Source organism: Thunnus albacares, chromosome 12 (genome assembly GCF_914725855.1).
Source record: "Thunnus albacares chromosome 12, fThuAlb1.1, whole genome shotgun sequence".
NCBI lineage: Eukaryota > Metazoa > Chordata > Actinopteri > Scombriformes > Scombridae > Thunnus > Thunnus albacares.
Window position 1 is genome coordinate 28,562,799 of NC_058117.1, and position 21,322 is coordinate 28,584,120.

Consider the following 21,322-nt stretch of genomic DNA (forward strand, 5'->3'; position numbering starts at 1 on the left):
GTGGATGTGGCTACTGTGACTGCATGCTCAGTCTGAACCAAACACATTAGTTTATATTGTATTATTATTATTTAGTTATATGATCTAAGCTGTGTATTAAACAACATGTGAACTGATATATGTAAGGGAACATTTGCTTCTTATATTAAAACATTTTAGCCAGTAAATCAGATTTTAAGGTAGAAATTAAACTCATACCTTCACTCAGTCTCAATGTATTTATTTATTCATTGTCCTGAAAATATCAACGTGGATTGTGAGTATTTGTCAGGAGAACCTTTGAAGTATTACGTGCAAACTTTAGTGCAGCAGCGACACCTTGTGGCCAAAATGTACAGTGCAATTATATTTAGTTCAATGAACTCCGGTAGAGAATGAAAGTCAGTCCCTCCTTTGTTTTCATTGACCCTCGCTACTGTTGTCAGTGGGAGATTTATACTTTTTAGCGCTTAAAGTAACTAACGGTTAATGACCTTTATAGTAGACAACACGTTCTCGTAATGCTCAACTAATAATATGGGAAGGAACTGTAACCTTTAATTTAAACATGAATTATCTAGTCTTTAAATAGAAGCAACACAATATATGAAGTATGAGAAAATGTGACATTTCGAAGGAATCAAGCTCTCAGTTGAAGGTGTGGGTGGTCCTGAAAAGGACCTTTGAGTTGTTGGTACAGACAGCAGATTTACTTGGAGCTGGTGTACTTTGTGACAGCCTTGGTGCCCTCAGACACGGCGTGTTTGGCCAGCTCACCAGGCAGCAGCAGGCGGACGGCGGTCTGGATCTCCCTGGAGGTGATGGTGGAGCGCTTGTTGTAGTGAGCAAGGCGGGAAGCCTCACCGGCGATGCGCTCAAAGATGTCCCCCACGAAGGAGTTCATGATGCCCATAGCCTTGGAGGAGATGCCGGTGTCGGGGTGGACCTGCTTCAGCACCTTGTACACGTAGATGGCGTAGCTCTCCTTCCTGGTCTTTCTCTTCTTCTTGCCGGTCTTGGTGGCTTTAGACACGGCCTTCTTGGAGCCTTTCTTCGGGGCCTTAACTGGATCAGGCATGGTTAGTTTGCTGAATTTTCTCAAACGAATAACTCTCACAGGGCCAAACGGTCTCTATATATCCATCTGATGCAAACTTCACTGCGCCGTTGCTCATACAGGATTGGTTGAATTCTTGTTAGTGAGACTGAGCATGCGCAATACATACACCGCCCAACCTTTGATGAACAATCTGACCGCCTTTTTACTTAGTCGCCCACCTCATCTGAAGAGTCTCCATTGTTTATAATATAATATACTGTCCAAAAATCCATAACTATAGAGAAATAAACATATTGCATTTAGATTTAGCATTCCACAAGCTGATATGTTTTATTGACCAATGATAAAACATTAAAAAATGCATTGATAGGTTTTATTTTATCAATAATTAATCCACAGTTTTTGATGCTATTTCTTCTGAAATAACAATACTTTTCAAAACTAATGTTAATATGAACTTTATTGATTCTCCCATGCTGAACCCAGTTTACACATTAAGATCATGTTTCTCTGCTCCACAAAAAGAATAACAGTGATTCCTTCAGTCTTTCTTTTAAATGATGTACAAAGCATCAGTAAATGATAATAATAACCAATAATACTTATAAACTGTGTTTTATCTTAGTTGAAGGAAGTGTTGTTCAAATCATTTTATACACAGACTAGCTCATGTGTTTATGTATATGCATAACATACTAATATATAACTTATGATTTGTAGCCCCATTCTCAGTGATGGAAAATAACTACATTAAATGCATTAGTGTACTTTCACACAATTTTGAGGTACTTACATTCAATAATTTCCTTTTATGCTACTATTGTGTTTATCATGTAAATATTCTTTTACTCCACAACATGTATGCAACATGCTTGTGTCAAATAAGCAAAGATGTGATCAAGTCCAAAAATAAACACAAGTGTGTAGCAGAACTTCTAATCCCATAATTAGCTTATACTTATATTCAAAGCATTAGTGAATGATTAATTAGCTAGTAGTTCTTATATAGTGTCCCTCATCATTAGATGTAACTTGGAAACTAATTAAAATTTAACATTTAAGTATTTTCATAGAGTAGTTTGAGTGTTTGTTTAACATATTAATGTATTTCAATGTACATCTTATCGTACCACAGAATAGCTCTTAAGAGGAGGTGGGTGGCTCTTAAAAGAGCCTTTGTGTTTGGAGATCAGCAGGTCAGGATCACGTTTAACCTCCGAAGCCGTACAGAGTGCGTCCCTGCCTCTTCAGAGCATAAACCACATCCATGGCGGTCACGGTCTTTCTCTTGGCATGCTCGGTGTAGGTGACGGCATCACGGATCACATTCTCCAGGAACACCTTCAACACTCCGCGGGTCTCTTCGTAGATCAGACCGGAGATACGCTTCACACCGCCACGGCGAGCCAGACGGCGGATGGCGGGCTTGGTGATTCCCTGGATGTTATCACGAAGGACTTTACGGTGACGCTTAGCGCCTCCTTTACCAAGTCCCTTACCGCCTTTGCCTCTACCACTCATTTTCACTGTTCTTCCTTTAAACAAGTTAAAAGTCGAGACACATAGTTAGAGCTTCTTAATTTAAAGCGTGTCTGCGGACGTAAAAGAGGACTGTTGGCGCGGATTTTGCTGGGCGGTGCCAAATTCAGCAGCTCAGCCCACCTCGTTTTTCCAAAGCAGGCTGATCTCTTCCCTCCTTTTTGATTGTTTTTGCTCCATTTTGTATCTTTTTCTGAGATATTCGGCAGGTTAACCTGACAGCTAACATTCTGCTGTTGGTTGGAAACAGACCCTCAGCTGTAGTATTTGTATTGTTCTTGCTGGACATGAAAAGAAACTGAATGTGACGATCCTCTCATATCATACTATATAATATAGTTTGCTATACAAATGATTGTAGACAACCATAAAGGCAAACCTACATGCTGTGGATTTTGGCCTCCATCATTTTGATCTTTTAACAGCCAGTATGAACAGGAGGAATGAACAGCGAGGAAACTGTGAACTCTTCCTTTAACTGTTCAAACAGAGGCTCTGGATTCCTCTTGAGCTCTTTAGGTCCATTCAGTAATCCATCCATGGTGTTTATTGAAGAAATGCTTTGTGTCAATTTCCTGACAAACAACTACCAAAGGTGTATGGTCTGAAGAGGCAGAGATGCAACCTGTACAGCTTCAGAGGTTAACTTCATCTGATCATTACAACAAACCAAAGTTCCTTTTAAGGGCCGTACACTTACTCTAAAAGAGCTTTTACATCCAGTAATCAAATGTGCTTCAAATGTGTTTTAAAATGGATATATCTTAAAGGTTAAAATGTTAAAATGTTGATAAATATACAGACTACAAGAACCATGTTGTTATAATAGTCTATTGATACAGATACACAAAATAACATTTGGTCCTAAAACCACACTGATAGATCAAAATCCTTTGTTTCTGGAAGTTACACTGCAGAGCTGCACACATCACAGTAAAAACCTGACTTGCTTTTCATGTGAAAATGATCATAATATCAAAGTTACTGTAATAATCACTGGAGATGATGAAATGCTTTGAAGGCTGAGTTCATTGGATGGATTTGAGTCCTTTATTTCTCTGGTTGCACATCTGATTCTAGATTTCAACTCTATAAACAAGTGAGCAGCAGTGATTTAGATTCGTCATGTCAATGTTGAATTTATAATACCATGTTTTAGTGGATTTATTATTCTAAATGCTCTGAATAGATGATTGGGAGCAGAGTGGCGTCTGTAGTTCACAGCTCCACAAAGTCTTGAATATGACTCAACAATAGGAAAAGTAGCACTAAAGGAGCTATGGATTGATTATCATTAGCAATGATTAACTGAGTTGTTGTTCTGCTGACATGCAGGATTGACATGTTTATATAATAACATAATAAAATGACTGAATAAATATAAATATTTATGTCAGCAGAACAACAACTCAGTTAATCATTGCTAATGAACAAATAAATAAGTCAGTGTCAGACACTAACAGTACTGTTAGGGATGAGACAGTCCTGAACAGAACTAGTGACTTTTGTTTTTTGTTTCTTCCAGCAGAGGAACTAAATTAATCTCTCTAGTCGTCTGAATCACGTCAACACTAAGAAAAAATATTCTCAAAACATCTAATTAATGGAGAAAATAATGTCTGAAGGAGTTTAGGAGGTTTTGCGCTATTTTTTTAAAGTAATATTATTGACATGTCTAATAAAATGGGAATATATATTTTTACATATATGAAAATATCAACAGTGATGCTTTATTAAAATTCACCTAATGTATGTCCACTGTTTACTCTTATAGGGCCTGATTTTGTGCACTGGCCCAGGGAAAGCCTTTATTATTACACGTTTTTTTCTAATCAAATGGTTTTATATGGATGCCTTTTTTTTTCTTTAAAAAGGCTTCTTTTAACTCTGAGGAAGTCGTAACCTGTGAAAGTGAAAGTCCGTCAGCAGAACACACAGAATAACTGTAACCGAAATACTGCAGCAAAGCACAAACTGAAATATAATATGTAAATATATATATATATATAATATAATATAAAATAAAAGCATTCGCAAATTTTGGGTGAAAATTTTTAACTGAAAATCGGTTATGAAGCAGCAGTTTACCGTTGTCATGACAACTTGCCAAACTGTACTCGCCGCCAGCCTGAACCGAGACATAAAATTCACGTAAAGTGTCATTAAGCAAAACCGCGGAGTTTGTTTCCAAATCCGTGTTCCTTTTGTTTTGGTAGAGAAAGTCTCTCAGTATATTAACTGCCCATATTTTGCCTTTTTTGTATTAATCTCATCCTTCTCTTCCTCTATCATTTTAAGCTCTCCAGGTGTCAGTTCCTTGTACCGTTTTTCGCTTGGTTTCTGTCTTTTCTTCTCAATTTCCCACTGCTGCACGCAGTCTGCAGCTGGAAGGAATAGTGTTGCACAGTATTTATTATGTATTATTTATATTAAAAATAGTTCTCAGAATGAAAGAAGAAATGTTCACAGCCATAGAAAAGCTCTGACAGGAAGTCAGGCTGAACTGCATCATGAGCCTCATCAGTGTGTTTGCTACGACCAGAATCGCTTCATATTATTACAAACTGATCAGCAACAGATGGATGTTTTTACTTTGAGTTTGTGAACAAACATGTAAACCAGCTGGAAAACTACTTTTGGTGGAGCTCTGATGTATTTTACAGCATTTTAGGAGAGAAATGAGAGAGAAAAGCCGCTGAGCAGTGCTGTTGACGACGGTGAACAGGTGAGGTTTGTTTGCTCCACAAAGAAAAATCAGAGAACATCAGAGCTCTACATGACTTCAATATGAAGAGACACAAGTCCGCTATCTGCTGCCTTCACTGTCAGCCCTTAGCACTTGTCACACACTCAGTTTTCACTCTTTTATCACTAAGAGAAAACACAAGTGTCAGAAACTCACACTGCACAGAGGAGGCAGCAGCTGGACTGAGTCTCCACGGTTCTCATGGTGTGTTTAAGTGCAGCCTCCTGCCTCTGACTTTCCATCAATCTACTCAGACTCTGTTTGTTCCGTGTCGGATCAAAACTTGTAGAAAACAATGGCAGAAGTAGCTCCAGCTCCCGCCGCCGCCCCGGCTAAAGCCGCCAAGAAGAAGGTTTCCAAGCCGAAGAAGACTGGCCCCAGCGTCAGTGAGCTCATTGTTAAGGCTGTGGCCGCATCCAAGGAGCGGAGCGGCGTGTCTGCAGCCGCCCTCAAAAAGGCTCTGGCTGCCGGAGGTTACGATGTGGAGAAGAACAAGGCCCGCGTCAAGACCGCCATCAAGAGCCTGGTGGCCAAGGGGACTCTAGTCCAGACCAAGGGGACCGGGGCCTCCGGCTCCTTCAAGATGAACAAGAAGGTTGAAACCAAGGCCAAGAAGCCCGTAAAGAAAGCCGCTCCTAAAGCCAAGAAGCCCGCCGCCAAGAAACCCGCAGCGGCTAAGAAGCCCAAGACAGCGGCAGCCAAGAAGACAGCAGCTGCTAAGAAATCCCCCAAGAAGGTCAAGAAGCCCGCAGCGGCCAAGAAAGCAGCCAAGAGCCCCAAGAAGGCCACCAAGAGTCCCAAGAAAGTGGCCAAAAAGGCCCCTGCAGCCAAGAAAGCCCCTGCAAAGAAGGTGGCCAAACCCAAAGCCAAGAAGGCAGCACCCAAGAAGAAGTGAGCTGTCATCAGTCTCAACATCTCAACCTGATCAAAGGCTCTTTTCAGAGCCACACATCTTTAACTAAAGAGCATAATCCTAATTATAATATGTTTTAACTATATAGTGTTTTCACACTAATTGATAACACAGTGGCCTTTTTATTCAGCAAAGTAAACTTATGTTAGAGATAAAATATGAAAATGAAGTCAGATTAGTGGGAGAAGGAGCTCCCTTGTTCCTCTCAGTACCTCGCTTAGTAGGCAGTTATATGTAAAAATGGTGACTGCAGTTATAAATATATCAATTCATAGTCATGTTTTTAGAAATATAATTTCAAATATGAAATAGCCATTCTTCTAAAAATCATTTCCTGTTCTCATCCACTCTTATAAACTTAACTTAAATATTTTGCATATTTGTGTAATATATCAACATTACATATCCAAAACCAAACCAAATCTAAAGGGAACTTCACTGTTTCATGTATTATGAATATGTGAAACACAGAATAAATCACCAAAATTATGGGGGGGGGGGAAGAGTTAATCTCATTTTTGGCTGTCAGGCTAAAAAAAACTGATTTGTTGGCCAAGTGGGCCAGTTGGGGGAAAATGTTACTGGATCCTGCATATTCTGTTAACTCAGTCTGTGTCATGGTCTGCACTGAGCAGCACCAAATACAGCAAATCTCTTAGGATGACATTGAACTGTAAATGTATTCCACAGGTTGATATTTATAATTAGTTCAGTTTAAAATAGTGTACAATTCATATAGGTTAATATATATAGACAACCAGTGTTATAAATTACTACAGACTAGACTATCTTCTTTTAAATGTTGATATTCTTGGCAACACAACGAACAGCCATTATGATTTGAATGCAGTTATCATATATTGTAACACTGAATATAAATATGTTGGATACATTATGTACATAATTCATGTCTTAACTATAGTGTATGATAGAGATATGAGGATCTGTGCTCTTTATCAGGAGTGTGTGGCTCTTAAAAGAGCCTTTGCTTGGTTTCCAGCAGTCAGCCAGGCTCCAGGTTTACTTCTTGGCGGGCTTCTCGGTCTTCTTGGGCAGCAGGACAGCCTGGATGTTGGGCAACACGCCGCCCTGAGCGATGGTCACTCCGCCCAGCAGTTTGTTGAGCTCCTCGTCGTTGCGGACAGCCAGCTGCAGGTGACGGGGGATGATCCTGGTCTTCTTGTTGTCGCGAGCAGCGTTTCCAGCCAACTCCAGGATCTCAGCGGTCAGGTACTCCAGCACAGCCGCCAGGTAGACGGGGGCGCCGGCACCCACACGCTCCGCATAGTTGCCTTTGCGCAGCAGCCTGTGAACACGGCCGACTGGGAACTGGAGCCCGGCACGAGAAGAGCGGGTCTTTGCCTTAGCGCGGGCTTTGCCTCCGGTTTTGCCGCGTCCACTCATAATTACGATCACTTTCTAGAGTCTGTTCTCAAGAATCTGTGGAGCAAACTCACCAAACCCTCCTTTATATGTCCACGAAGCGGGAAGCTTCCAGTACAGCAGCAGAAGGAGACTCGCTCTCATTTTGGCGGACTTTTTCAAACGACTCATGTCCAATAAGCAGCGGAGGTTCGGGCTCCTGTAGGCGGTGCTGAGCTCCAGGAGGAGCCGCTCACCAATCAGGACCCGGAGGTCTGAAGCAGCGTCACACTCACACAGCCGCTCCGACACTTTAAGAGCAGCGTGTCTCCACTTCTCGCTACTATTTTCTCCTGATCAGAGAACGAAGAAGATATGGCAAGAACCAAGCAGACCGCCCGTAAATCTACCGGAGGCAAAGCCCCCAGAAAGCAGCTGGCCACCAAGGCTGCCCGTAAGAGCGCCCCGGCCACCGGCGGCGTCAAGAAGCCTCACCGTTACAGGCCCGGTACCGTGGCTCTCAGAGAGATCCGTCGCTACCAGAAATCCACCGAGCTGCTGATCCGCAAGCTGCCCTTCCAGCGCCTGGTCAGAGAAATCGCTCAGGATTTCAAGACCGACCTGCGCTTCCAGAGCTCCGCTGTCATGGCTCTGCAGGAGGCCAGCGAGGCTTACCTGGTCGGCCTGTTCGAGGACACCAACCTGTGCGCCATCCACGCCAAGAGGGTCACCATCATGCCCAAAGACATCCAGCTGGCCCGTCGTATCCGTGGAGAGAGAGCTTAAACTGTCTGCTGCTCCACTAACCAACAACGGCTCTTTTCAGAGCCACATCACTCTCACTAAAGTGCTGCTTCCTCTGCTGTCTTTACACCATCAACATTTTATTTTATTTTTATGCATCGATTCCAATTTGCTCTGTATCATGTTTTGGTGCTGTCATAAACATACAATTTTAACTTGAAATTAATTGTGGTTACAGAGCCTGCTAGGGTACACCATGCTACGCTTCACTCCAATATATTCACATTAATGGTATTTTCAAGTGGCAGCTAAAACTGAAAGGTTTTAATGACAATATAAGTGAAGTCAGGGATGGCAAAATCTAAAACTGTCATCAAAAGTGAGAAATCACTGATTATATAATCTCTGAGATCGGATCAAATTACATCATATTTGATATAACGCTTAATTGAATCAATTATGTGAAAGTCCATGTGATAAATGTTGAAAGGGCGTCTTCTGGTGGGCAGTGTCACTTAACCTGCACAGTAGAAGTCAGAGGGGAAGAGCGAGGACCACAGCTGCTCAGAAAAGTGATGAAGCTGCAGTTTAGTGTCATGTGTTTGCAAGTTAAAGAAGAAACTGACCAGTTTATTTAGATAATGAAGCTGTTTTAGTAGTTCCCTGGTTAATTGGTGTCACCAGTGCGGTTTCCTCCTTAATTGACTGATAATGTCTGCACTTTGTCGTGTGTCATAGTCTTCATGTACAGTTTGGTCAACATGTCTAAGTTCTGGTTATTGATCTCTGTGTAAGAAGTGTTTAGAACAGTGGTAGTAGTAACAGTTCTAGTAGGTGTGGTGTGCTATTGAAGTGTGTGTTGTAAGATATGTAGATATAATGCATCACATCCTTTGGTTTGATGTTATTATGGAAATAATTGTAATCCTCATTTACCCATAAGGTCTGCTTGTTATTACGGAATAATAAGTGACTACAATACACAATGTGAATGTATTCTCTCATGTTTTCTGTCATTTCCTTTAGAAGCGCATAACAGGAGTGTACGCTGATTGGTGGCCGTTAATCAATAAACCCACCGAATCATAATCCCTCTATCTCTCTGTATGTATGTATGTATGTTTGTATGTAAATTTGTCCTTCACACATCTCGAGAACCGTTCATCCGATCTACTTCATACCTAGCAGGTAAATTGTGGGGGAACGGGGAAGTGCAACGTCGATGTGTGAAGTTGTTTGGATGAGTGGTTCTCGAGAAATATATAAAAATACCTCATAAATAACGTTGATAACGTTGATTGGCTTCTTCTTCTGAGTCAACGAGCTGAAATACAGACAGCGTGCAGCGGGCATGCACGTTCAAAACTTTGTGTTTAGTGTCTCAGGCACGTTTATATATATATATATATATATATATATATATATATATACACACACACACACATATACATATGTATGTATACATACATACATACATACATACATACATACATACATACATACATACATACATACACATATATATATATATATACCAGAAAGCAGGTGATCAGTGTTTTCAAATGAGACATGACCTTTGTTATTAATAAAGGGTTAAACACACAATATCTCAAACCGCTCCTCGTCCTGCAATGAATCATAGCTTGATAACTCCCCCCTCTTCTTCCTGCTCTCAAACACAACAAGCTCCAGTCTGTCCACATATTTCCTTATTCCATCCCCTTCAGATCTACAGTTTGAAGATGGGTGTAACCAACATGTAAAAGAGCTGCAGCCTCCATTCACTGCAGAAACACATGCTGTTTAGATCAGAGCTCAAACTAGTTTCACTTTTCAGAAAGAAAATCTCAGACAGTCGTTGTCACTGAGAGCTGAAATGGCGCAGCAAGGAGCTCAGCTGGACCAGGAAACAATCTTTTGTTCGATCTGTCTGGATCTACCGAAGGATCCGGTGACTATTCCCTGTGGACACAGCTACTGCATGAGCTGTATTAAAGGTTTCTGGGATGGAGAGGATGAGAAGAAAATCTACAGCTGCCCTCAGTGCAGACAGGCCTTCACACCGAGGCCTGTCCTGGTGAAAAGCACCATGTTAGCAGATTTAGTGGAGCAACTGAAGAAGACTGGACTCCAAGCTGCTCCTGCTGATCACTGCTATGCTGGACCTGAAGATGTGGCCTGTGATGTCTGCACTGGGAGGAAGCTGAAAGCCCTCAAGTCATGTCTGGTGTGTCTGGCTTCTTACTGTGAGAAACACCTCCAACCTCATTATGAATCACCTACATTCAAAAAACACAAGCTGGTCGACCCCTCCAAGAAGCTCCAGGAGAACATCTGCTGTCGTCATGGTGAGGTGATGAAGATGTTCTGCCGTACTGATCAGCAGAGTATCTGTTATCTCTGCTCTGTGGATGAACATAAAGGCCACGACACAGTCTCAGCTGCAGCAGAAAGGACTGAGAGGCAGAGAGAGCTCGAGGTGAGTCGGCAACAAATCCAGCAGAGAATCCAGGACAAAGAGGAAGATATGACGCTGTTTCAACAAGAGGTGGAAGACATCAGTCGCTCTGCTGATAAAGCAGTGGAGGACAGTGAGAAGATCTTCACTGAGCTGATCCGTCTCATCCAGAAAAGAAGCTCTGATGTGAAGCAGCAGATCAGATCCCAGCAGGAAACTGAAGTGAGTCGAGTCAAAGAGCTTCAGGAGAAGCTGGAGCAGGAGATCACTGAGCTGAAGAGGAAAGACGCTGAACTGAAGCAGCTCTCACACACAGAGGATCACAACCAGTTTCTACACAACTACCCCTCACTGTCACAACTCAGTGCATCTATAGACTCATCCAGCATGAGCTACTTGATCTACTTTGAGGATGTGACAGCAGCTGTGTCAGAGCTCAGAGATCAACTACAGGACATCCTGATGGAGAAATGGACAAACATCTCACTGACAGTGACTGAAGTGGATGTTTTACTGTCAGAAGAAGAACCCAAGACCAGAGCTGAGTTCTTTAAATATTCATGTGAAATCACACTGGATCCAAACACAGCAAACACACGTTTGTTATTATCTGAGGGGAACAGAAAAGCAAAACTAACAAGTCCACTTTCTTATTCTAGTCACCCAGACAGATTCATTGATACGTGTCAGGTCCTGAGTAGAGAGAGTCTGACTGGACGTTGTTACTGGGAGGTGGAAAGTAGAGGGGGAGGAGTTTATGTAGCAGTCGCATACAAGAATATCAGCAGAGCAGGGAGGTTTGATGAATGTGAATTTGGACGCAATGACAAATCTTGGGCTTCAAGATGTGGCAATAACATTTATGACTTTTGGTTCAACAACATCGCAACTCGTGTCTCAGATCCTTGTTCCTCCAGACTAGGAGTATACCTGGATCACAGTGCAGGTATTCTGTCCTTCTACAGCGTCTCTGAAACCATGACTCTCCTCCACAGAGTCCAGACCACATTCACTCAGCCTCTCTATGCTGGACTTTGGTTTGGTCAGTTTGGAGACACAGCTGAGTTCTGTAAACTCAAATAGACCAAAGTCATTTAAGACTTAGTGTGTGAGATTCTGTTGTAATTCTTCATTTTGTTTGTCTCCATTGTTTCTGAGAGCTCGTTGCTGTGGTGTTTCTGAACTGCACAGAGATCAGCTGTCAATCAGACTTTGATTGTCAACACTTTTTTTTCTCTTCATTAGTTTTACTGTTGATGTTTTGAGTTTCTTTAAATCTCACTTTTTCCTGTTTATTTTGACCTATGGAGGCTATCACTGCTCATGACGATGTTTTTAACCTTTACTGACATTTCTTCAGATGAAAATGTGAACTTCTCTTTGTTCTAAATCTTAGCTTAATGTTTCCATTGATGTGTTTGTTGTTGTTTCTCTTCCACTTCAGCATCTTAAAAAGAGAAAACACCAGACTTCAATTTATTGTAGATATTTTGTTCTCATCACTTCGTAAATTTTTAAAGCAATATGTTATAAAACTGTAATTATAATGATAATAATCAATAAGGAGATCATTTATTATGTTCTTGTACATAGCTGCCATTCTGGGTTAAACTAACTGATTGTGTGGATGAAGTGAATCTGAACATGAAATCATTAAACAAGAGTCATTTAACAGACTTTACTGATTGGATGTGTGAACAATCTGAAGCTTTATATCATCAATAAAGTTGTTTTATTTCAAGATTGAACAAAGTATTTTCTTCTGTCTTTATCTCAGGATCTCATTGAAAGCTTCTGGAGAAAATGTGAAACTAATATGGGAGTTTATTTGAGGCAATTTTCCTCCTGAAACACCACAAAGTACAGAGTTCATGTTCAGAGCAGAACGTTTGTGAGTCAGTCTCTGTACTTTCAGCTTTCTGCACTAAAACAGCTTCATCACAGAGAAATGAGCAGAGTTTTCTATCACTTGTTGCTTTTAACAAACTGAGATTGTTAAAAGCAACAGGCCTGAATAATTATTTTTTAAGTTGATTTTCATGAAGATGAAAGTTCAGAATGAGGCTGTCATGTTGGTTCAGTGTTTAGCTCTGTCACCTCACAGTCAGTCCAATCCAGACATGATTCAAACTTCTTGTGACTCATTTTGTTCGGGGTTTAATCTCTCAATCCACAAAACCGCCTGCTGTGCTGAAGACTTTCTGTTATTTATGCTTAATAAGCAACAAACAAATGCATCTAAAACTGTCATGATTAGTGTTTCTGACAACTGTGATTGATTTATTGAACCATCACAGGTATTTTTCAGATTTTTATATCCGACAGAAGCTGCTGCCTGGATTTGAGCCTGATATGACCTGTATGGCCTCATCATCAAAATACTTTCCAGCTTGTATCTTTGTCATGACATCATTTGATTGTGCAGGTCAGCTGTGGATGTGGCTACTGTGGCTGCATGCTCACTGTGAACCAAGCACATTAGTTTATATTGTATCATTATTATTACTATTTATTTATATGATCTAAACTGTGTATTAAACATGTGAACTGATATATGTAAGGGAACATTTGCTTCTTAAATTAAAACATTTTAGCCAGTAAATCAGATTTTAAAGGTAGAAATTAAACTCATACCTTCACTCAGTCTCAATGTATTTATTTATTCATTGTCCTGAAAATATCAACGTGGATTATTGTGAGTATTTGTCAGGAGAACCTTTGAAGTATTACGTGCAAACTTTAGTGCAGCAGCGACACCTTGTGGCCAAAATGTACAGTGCAATTATATTTAGTTCAATGAACTCCGGTAGAAAATGAAAGTCAGTCCCTCCTTTGTTTTCATTGACCCTCGCTAACTGTTGTCAGTGGGAGATTTATACTTTTTAGCGCTTAAAATAATTAACTGTCAATGACCTTTATAGTAGACAACACGTTCTCGTAATGCTCTAATAATATGGGAAGGAACTGTAACCTTTAACTTAAACATGAATTATCTTTAAGTCTTTCAATAGAAGCAACACAATATATGAAGTATGAGAAAATGTGACATTTCGAAGGAATCAAGCTCTCAGGTGAAGGTGTGGGTGGTCCTGAAAAGGACCTTTGAGTTGTTGGTACAAACAGCAGATTTACTTGGAGCTGGTGTACTTGGTGACGGCCTTGGTGCCCTCAGACACGGCGTGTTTGGCCAGCTCACCAGGCAGCAGCAGGCGGACGGCGGTCTGGATCTCCCTGGAGGTGATGGTGGAGCGCTTGTTGTAGTGAGCAAGGCGGGAAGCCTCACCGGCGATGCGCTCAAAGATGTCCCCAACAAAGGAGTTCATGATGCCCATGGCCTTGGAGGAGATACCGGTGTCGGGGTGGACCTGCTTCAGCACCTTGTACACGTAGATGGCGTAGCTCTCCTTCCTGGTCTTTCTCTTCTTCTTGCCGGTCTTGGTGGCTTTAGACACGGCCTTCTTGGAGCCTTTCTTCGGGGCCTTAACTGGATCAGGCATGGTTAATTCGCTGGATTTTCTCAAACGAATATCTCTCACAGAGCCAAACAGCCTCTATATAGCCATCTGATGCAAACTTCACTGCGCCGTTGCTCACACAGGATTGGTTGAATTCTTGTTAGTGAGACTGAGCATGCGCAACATAAAACACCGCCCAACCTTTGATGAACAATCTGACCGCCTTTTTACTTGGAGAGCTGCCCACCTCATCTGAAGAGTCTCCACTGTTTATAATATAATATACTGTCCAAAAATCCATAATTATAGAGAAATAAACATATTGTATTTAGATTTAGCATTCCACAAGCTGATATGTTTTATTGACCAATGATAAAACATTAAAAAATGCATAGATAGGTTTTATTTGATCAATAATTAATCCACAGTTTTTGATGCTATTTCTTCTGAAATAACAATACTTTTCAAAACTAATGTTAATATGAACTTTATTGATTCTCCCATGCTGAACCCAGCTTACACATTAAGATCATGTTTCTCTGCTCCACAAAAAGAATAACAGTGATTCCTTCAGTCTTTCTTTTAAATGATGTACAAAGCATCAGTAAATGATAATAATAACCAATAATACTTATAAACTGTGTTTTATCTTAGTTGAAGGAAGTGTTGTTCAAATCATTTTATACACAGACTAGCTCATGTGTTTATATATATGCATAACATACTAATATATAACTTATGATTTGTAGCCCCATTCTCAGTGATGGAAAATAACTATATTAAATGCATTAGTGTACTTTCACACAATTTTGAGGTACTTATATTCAATAATTTCCTTTTATGCTACTATTGTGTTTATCATGTAAATATTCTTTAACTCCACAACATGTATGCAGCATGCTTGTGTCAAATAAGCAAAGATGTGATCAAGTCCAAAAATAAACACAAGTGTGTAGCAGAACTTCTAATCCCATAATTAGTTTATACTTATATTCAAAGTATTAGTGAATGATTAACTAGCTAATAGTTCTTATATAGTGTCCCTTATCATCATTAGATGTAACTTGAAAACTAATTAAAATTAAACATTTAAGTATTTCCATAGAAAGAGTAGTTTGAGTGTTTGTTTAACATATTAATGTATTTCAATATACACCTTATCGTACAACAGAATAGCTCTTGAGAGGAGTTGGGTGGCTCTTAAAAGAGCCTTTGTGTTTGGAGATCAGCAGGTCAGGATCACGTTTAACCTCCGAAGCCGTACAGAGTGCGTCCCTGCCTCTTCAGAGCATAAACCACATCCATGGCGGTCACGGTCTTTCTCTTGGCATGCTCGGTGTAGGTGACGGCATCACGGATCACATTCTCCAGGAACACCTTCAACACTCCGCGAGTCTCTTCGTAAATCAGACCGGAGATACGCTTCACACCGCCACGGCGAGCCAGACGACGGATGGCGGGCTTGGTGATTCCCTGGATGTTATCACGAAGGACTTTACGGTGACGCTTAGCGCCTCCTTTACCGAGTCCCTTACCGCCTTTGCCTCTACCACTCATTTTCACTGTTCTTCCTTTAAACAAGTTAAAGTCGAATGTGAGAAAAATTGTCAGTGCTTCTTCATTTAAAGCGTGTCTGCGGACGTAGAAGAGGACTGTTGGCGCGAAATTTGCTGGGCGGTGCCAAATTCAGCAGCTCAGCCCACCTCGTTTTTCCAAAGCAGGCTGATCTCTTCCCTCCTTTTTGATTGTTTTTGCTCCATTTTGTATCTTTTTCTGAGATATTCGGCAGGTTAACCTGACAGCTAACATTCTGCTGTTGGTTGGAAACAGACCCTCAACTATAGTATTTGTATTGTTCTTCATCTATTTAAATAAAATCTGTTTGGTAGTATCAGTTAGACTCAAGATCTCACTGGACTGTTGCCTCCATCAGCTGTGATCACAAGGAGCCAAAACACACTCAGTATAATTCTGCAGACTGGTTAGAGATTTATCCTACCGCATATGTTCAAGTAAAAAGAACCTCCCAGTTTTCATGTCTACTTAAGCAGACTACATTTATACTTAACAGATTTACTGCACAATAGTTGAGGTTTCATATGATGCTCACTGTCTCTGTAGATTATTCACTGCATAAACGCCTCTATATAGACGCCCATCTGTTTTGCTTTATTTTGTTTTTGTCTAGCTGTCAACATCTCCACATTTCTATGTATTTTTTGAGACATTGAGTGTATAAACATATTGAGAGGGTTCACACAGTGCGACATCTGCTGGTCAGTCTAACTACTTTTGGCATGCTTGTTGGTTCTGTGACACTGATATTTCTAATTATGAGAACAGATTTTACTATCCACAGTACATCCCGAGGAAAACTTACTAAAGTGCTTTCATTTACAAAATAGACATAATGTGTTATGGTCACTCAGCTGCAAATGAACCGACAATACAATAAAACGCTGTAGCATTACTTTATGCACCAACTGAGTATTTGAAAATGAAGAACAGCGCATTCATTTAATATGAAAAACATTTTATTGTCATTATAGGTCACAATAAATTATTATTTAACTATAATCATCAATTATTAAAGGTTAAAGGTCTGTCTATCTGTAATACACAATACACACAATATAGTGTATGTACAATTTGAGCTGTTTTGTCAGCGAATAAATGCTGCAACTCCTCAAGATTGAAGCCGAGTTCCTGTTTCTTGCTTGTCACCTGTTGATAATAGTGGAGGGAGTTAAACCCTGAAGTCAGTGGTGACTTCGGCCCTGGAATATTACACAACGTCTCCTCTGTGCTTCCCGATCACGGACGCTGAAGCAGCAAAGGTTAACACTACAAACATAAAGCTGCAGACACAGATCAATGCTGCATATCACTGTGACTCTATCATCCTACCTGTCCTCCATCTTGTTTGCACAGTCCTCAACATTCTTTGAAAGTCAGAAAGCTTTCATCTTCACAAAGCAATGAAGCCAACAGAGTTACAGATTACATATATAAAGAGGTTCAATTTATTTTAAAGCAGACTTAGTCACCGTTCATCTCTGCACATCATCAGTGTAAGTGTCCTCAGACTATAAGTCATAACCCAGAGTACACTCACTGTGGAATATAACAGCTGTGATATGATGGACAGCTGGATGGATGCAGGGATACACATATACAGTATATAAGGTGCTGACAGCAGTCACACAATGTTTGTGCTGATATAGACTCATAACAGAAATACAGTCTATGAGTAGATAGTAGGTCAGAATCACAGCTGCCCTGTATTATGTTGGATACAGCACAACATTTTGTACCTACGTCCAGCAGATGGCAGCGTTGCAGCTAAAAAAACTACAAGACTATAAAGTCCATTAATACCAAACTCTGCTTTCATTAAATCTTATTGTAGAAGCTCAAAGCTAAATTCACTTCTTTTATTAAACATTCTGGCAGCTTGTTATTGACTCAACTTTTCATTTAGGAACCAGAATATGATCAGCAACAACAAATCAAATGTGATGATGTGGCACTAAAACACGAATCTTCCAGAGAAAACAGATCAGCTGCTGTGCACTTAATTCAAACATGACAGGGATAGTTACAGTTGGAGCTGCAGTGTTTGTGTGCAGTCACATCAGTTTTCAGGTTGTAAATACTTGGGAATCTGAGATTTGAGACTATAGACACGTTGAAATCTGATTGACCAACAAGGAAATACTTAAAGATGTAAATAATGATTAATTTATTTCATGATTAAATAATATCATGACTGGACCTGATAGAGCTTACACGCATTTCATTTGCTGTTGATGTTGTTGAAAAAAAGTACATACACATACATACATATATATACTGAATGCCGCTTTTCATTTGTGTGTTAGTATTATGATGAAATGATTCCTAAATTACCTCTGCACTAGAAAAGGTGGAGTAACTTCACGTGTGATGGTGCAATAAATCAACCACGGTTGTCAGAAACACGAATCATGACAGTTTTAGATGCATTTGTTTGTTGCTTATTAAGCATAAATAACAGAAACTCTTCAGCACAGCAGGCAGTTTTGTGGATTGAGAGATTACACAACAGACAAAATGAGTCACAAGAAGTTTTAATCATGTCTGGATTAAAACTTTACAACCCAGAAGCGTCTGACTGTGAGGTGACAGAGCTAAACACTGAACCAACATGACAGCCTCATTCTGAAGTTTCATCTTCATGAAAATCAACTCAAACATGAATGAAATATCCTCCTATTCACAACTACACAGTCAGGACTCAACAAAACGTCTTCACACCCAAACTTAAAGAAATTAATTCTTACCATTTTACCAGATTTTCCAGCCTGCCTAACAAATCTACTTTATTGACTAAATGGTCGACAACATGCAAATATATCAATACAAATATTAAACTAACATTTAGAACAAAGAGAAGTTTACATTTTCATATCAAGAAATGTGAGTAAAGGTTAAAAAAATTGTCATGAGCAGTGATAGCCTCCATGGATAAAAATACACAGAAAAGCAGAATTTGGTGAAACACAAAACATCATCAGAAAAAAATAAAGAAGAGAAAAAAAGTGTTGACAGTCTCAGTTTGATTGACAGCTGATCTCTGTGCAGTTCAGAAACACCACAGCAACGAGCTCTCAGAAACAATGGAGACAAACAAAATGAAGATTTACAACAGAATCTGACACATAAAGTCTAAAATGACTTCTGTCTATTTGAGTTTACAGAACTCAGCTGTGTCTCTTAAATAACAAAGCCAAAGTCCAGCATAGAGAGGCTGAGTGAATGTGGTCTGGACTCTGTGGAGGAGAGTCATGGTTTCAGAGACGCTGTAGAAGGACAGAATACCTGCACTGTGATCCAGGTACACTCCTACTCTGGAGGAACCAGGACCTGAGACGAGAGTTGAGACTTTGTTGAACCAAAATGTATAACTTTTAGGGTAACATCTTAAAGCCCAAGATTTGTCATTGTGTCCAAATTTACATTCATTTGAGTCTCCTGCTCTGCTGATATTCTTGTATGCGACTGCTACATAAACTCCTCTCCCGCTCCACTCCACCTCCCAGTAACAACGTCCAGTCAGACTCTGTCTACTCAGGACCTGACGCCATACAGTGAATCTGTCTGGGTGACTAGAATACGATTGTTGTTGACTCTTTAGTTTTGTTTTTCTGTTCCCCTCAGATAATAACATTTTTGTGTTTGCTGTGTTTGGATCCAGTGTGATTTCACATGAATATTTAAAGAACTCAGCTCTGGTCTTAGGTTCTGGCTGTGACAGTAAAACATCCACTTCAGTCCCTGCCAATGAGATGTTTGTCCATTTCTCCCTCAGGATGTCCTGTAATTGATCTCTGAGCTCTGACACAGCTGCTGTCACATCCTCAAAGTAGCTCAGAGGACGGATATTGATGCTGGATGAGTCTGTAGGTTCACTGAGTTGTGACAGTGAGGGGTAGTTGTGTAGAAACTGGTTGTGATCCTCTGTGTGTGAAAACTGCTTCAGTTCAGCGTCTTTCCTCTTCAGCTCAGTGATCTCCTGCTCCAGCTTCTCCTGAAGCTCTTTGACTCGACTCACTTCAGTTTCCTGCTGGGATCTGATCTGCTGCTTCACATCAGAGCTTCTTTTCTGGATGAGACGGATCAGCTCAGTGAAGATCCTCTCACTGTCCTCCACTGCTTTATCAGCAGAGCGACTGACGGCCTCCACCTCCTGTTGAAGCAGCTTCACATCTTCCTCTCTGTCCTGGATTCTCTGATGGATGTTTTGTCGACTCACCTCGAGCTCTCTCTGCCTCTCAGTCCTTTCTGCTGCAGCTGAGACTGTGTCGTGGCCTTTATGTTCATCCACAGAGCAGAGATAACAGATACTCTGCTGATCAGTACGGCAGAACATCTTCATCACCTCACCATGGCGACAGCAGATGTTCTCCTGGAGCTTCTCCAGGGGGTCGACCAGCTTGTGTTTTTCAAATGCAACAGATTCATAATGAGGTTGGAGGTGTTTCTCACAATAAGAAACCAGACACACCAGACAGGACTTGAGAGCTTTCAGCTTCCTCTCAGTGCAGACATCACAGGCCACATCTTCAGGTCCAGCATAGCAGTGATCAGCAGGAGCAGCTTGGAGTCCAGTCTTCTTCAGTTGCTCCACTAAATCTGCTAACATGGTGCTTTTTACCAGGACAGGCCTCGGTGTGAAGGTCTGTCTGCACTGAGGGCAGCTGTAGATCTTCCTCTGATCCTTTCCATTCCAGTGTGTTTTAATACAGCTCATGCAGTAGCTGTGTCCACAGGGAATAGTCACCGGATCCTTCAGTAGATCCAGACAGATCGAACAAGAGATTGTTTCCTGGTCCAGCTGAGCTCCTTGCTGCGCCATTTTAGCTCTCAGTGGCAATGACGGTCTGAGTTTCACTTCATTAGAAATATAACTAGTTTGAGCTCTGATCTAAATAGCATGTGTTTCTGCAGTAAATGGAGACTGGCCGCTCTTGCACTTCACCACATGTTGGTTACACCCATCTTCAAACTGTAGATCTGAAGGGGAGGGAACAAGGAAATATGTTGACAGAGTGGAGCTTGTTGGTTTTGAGAGAAGAAGAGGGAGGAGTTATCAAGCAGATTCATTCCAAGAAGAGGAGCTGTTTGAGAGAGATACTGTGTGTTCAACCCTTTATTCACAATGAAATTCATGTCTCATTTGAAAACACTGGTCACCTGCTTTCTGGTGACAAAGTAATCTTGGGAATTTGGGAGAAATCTACAGAAGGCTCCTCATTTCTATGAATTCCTATATTTTCCTAAAATCCAACTCAAAAACATTTCAAACACAACAGATAAAGAATGAAGACATGGAACAATATTGTAAAATAATAGAACCCCCAAAATGTAATTAAATAATATTTGACATAAGTCATTTTGGTATTTTTAATTAAGCACTGTTTTAAGATAATTAACTAGAAGATATATTCTAATGTTAGATTTAAAGAATACAAAAAGTAAGTTATGTTGTTGCAGCTCTGAATCCCACAGGACATGAATTCATCAG

General features: G+C 40.6%; 9 protein-coding genes across 9 annotated transcripts; 3 read left to right on the forward strand and 6 right to left on the reverse strand.

The window, feature by feature from the left end:
• Positions 1-615: 615 nt before the first annotated feature.
• On the reverse strand, positions 616-1,065 carry LOC122994694 (histone H2B 3-like). Its single transcript, XM_044369512.1, has one exon. It carries the CDS (start codon positions 1,055-1,057, stop codon positions 689-691), a length of 369 nt encoding a protein of 122 aa, XP_044225447.1. The 5' UTR covers positions 1,058-1,065; the 3' UTR covers positions 616-688.
• A 1,130-nt stretch (positions 1,066-2,195) lies between these two features.
• LOC122994702 (histone H4) lies at positions 2,196-2,575 on the reverse strand. The gene has a single exon (XM_044369521.1). It carries the CDS (start codon positions 2,558-2,560, stop codon positions 2,249-2,251), a length of 312 nt encoding a protein of 103 aa, XP_044225456.1. The 5' UTR covers positions 2,561-2,575; the 3' UTR covers positions 2,196-2,248.
• Positions 2,576-5,598: 3,023 nt separating this feature from the next.
• On the forward strand, positions 5,599-6,273 carry LOC122994680 (histone H1-like). Its single transcript, XM_044369496.1, has one exon. It carries the CDS (start codon positions 5,620-5,622, stop codon positions 6,217-6,219), a length of 600 nt encoding a protein of 199 aa, XP_044225431.1. The 5' UTR covers positions 5,599-5,619; the 3' UTR covers positions 6,220-6,273.
• A 756-nt stretch (positions 6,274-7,029) lies between these two features.
• On the reverse strand, positions 7,030-7,846 carry LOC122994688 (histone H2A-like). The gene has a single exon (XM_044369504.1). It carries the CDS (start codon positions 7,639-7,641, stop codon positions 7,258-7,260), a length of 384 nt encoding a protein of 127 aa, XP_044225439.1. The 5' UTR covers positions 7,642-7,846; the 3' UTR covers positions 7,030-7,257.
• An 89-nt stretch (positions 7,847-7,935) lies between these two features.
• On the forward strand, positions 7,936-8,432 carry LOC122994684 (histone H3). The gene has a single exon (XM_044369499.1). The coding sequence runs from the start codon at positions 7,975-7,977 to the stop codon at positions 8,383-8,385; it is 411 nt and encodes a 136-aa protein (XP_044225434.1). The 5' UTR covers positions 7,936-7,974; the 3' UTR covers positions 8,386-8,432.
• A 1,576-nt stretch (positions 8,433-10,008) lies between these two features.
• Positions 10,009-13,269, forward strand: LOC122993414 (E3 ubiquitin/ISG15 ligase TRIM25-like). Its single transcript, XM_044367562.1, has 2 exons — positions 10,009-11,271; positions 13,227-13,269. Exons 1-2 carry the CDS (start codon positions 10,220-10,222, stop codon positions 13,267-13,269), a joined length of 1,095 nt encoding a protein of 364 aa, XP_044223497.1. The 5' UTR covers positions 10,009-10,219.
• A 614-nt stretch (positions 13,270-13,883) lies between these two features.
• LOC122994696 (histone H2B 3-like) lies at positions 13,884-14,334 on the reverse strand. Its single transcript, XM_044369514.1, has one exon. The coding sequence runs from the start codon at positions 14,296-14,298 to the stop codon at positions 13,930-13,932; it is 369 nt and encodes a 122-aa protein (XP_044225449.1). The 5' UTR covers positions 14,299-14,334; the 3' UTR covers positions 13,884-13,929.
• A 1,114-nt stretch (positions 14,335-15,448) lies between these two features.
• Positions 15,449-16,049, reverse strand: LOC122994703 (histone H4). Its single transcript, XM_044369522.1, has one exon. It carries the CDS (start codon positions 15,811-15,813, stop codon positions 15,502-15,504), a length of 312 nt encoding a protein of 103 aa, XP_044225457.1. The 5' UTR covers positions 15,814-16,049; the 3' UTR covers positions 15,449-15,501.
• Positions 16,050-18,930: 2,881 nt separating this feature from the next.
• Positions 18,931-20,770, reverse strand: LOC122994676 (tripartite motif-containing protein 16-like). The gene has a single exon (XM_044369491.1). The coding sequence runs from the start codon at positions 20,651-20,653 to the stop codon at positions 18,980-18,982; it is 1,674 nt and encodes a 557-aa protein (XP_044225426.1). The 5' UTR covers positions 20,654-20,770; the 3' UTR covers positions 18,931-18,979.
• Between the last annotated feature and the right edge of the window lie 552 nt (positions 20,771-21,322).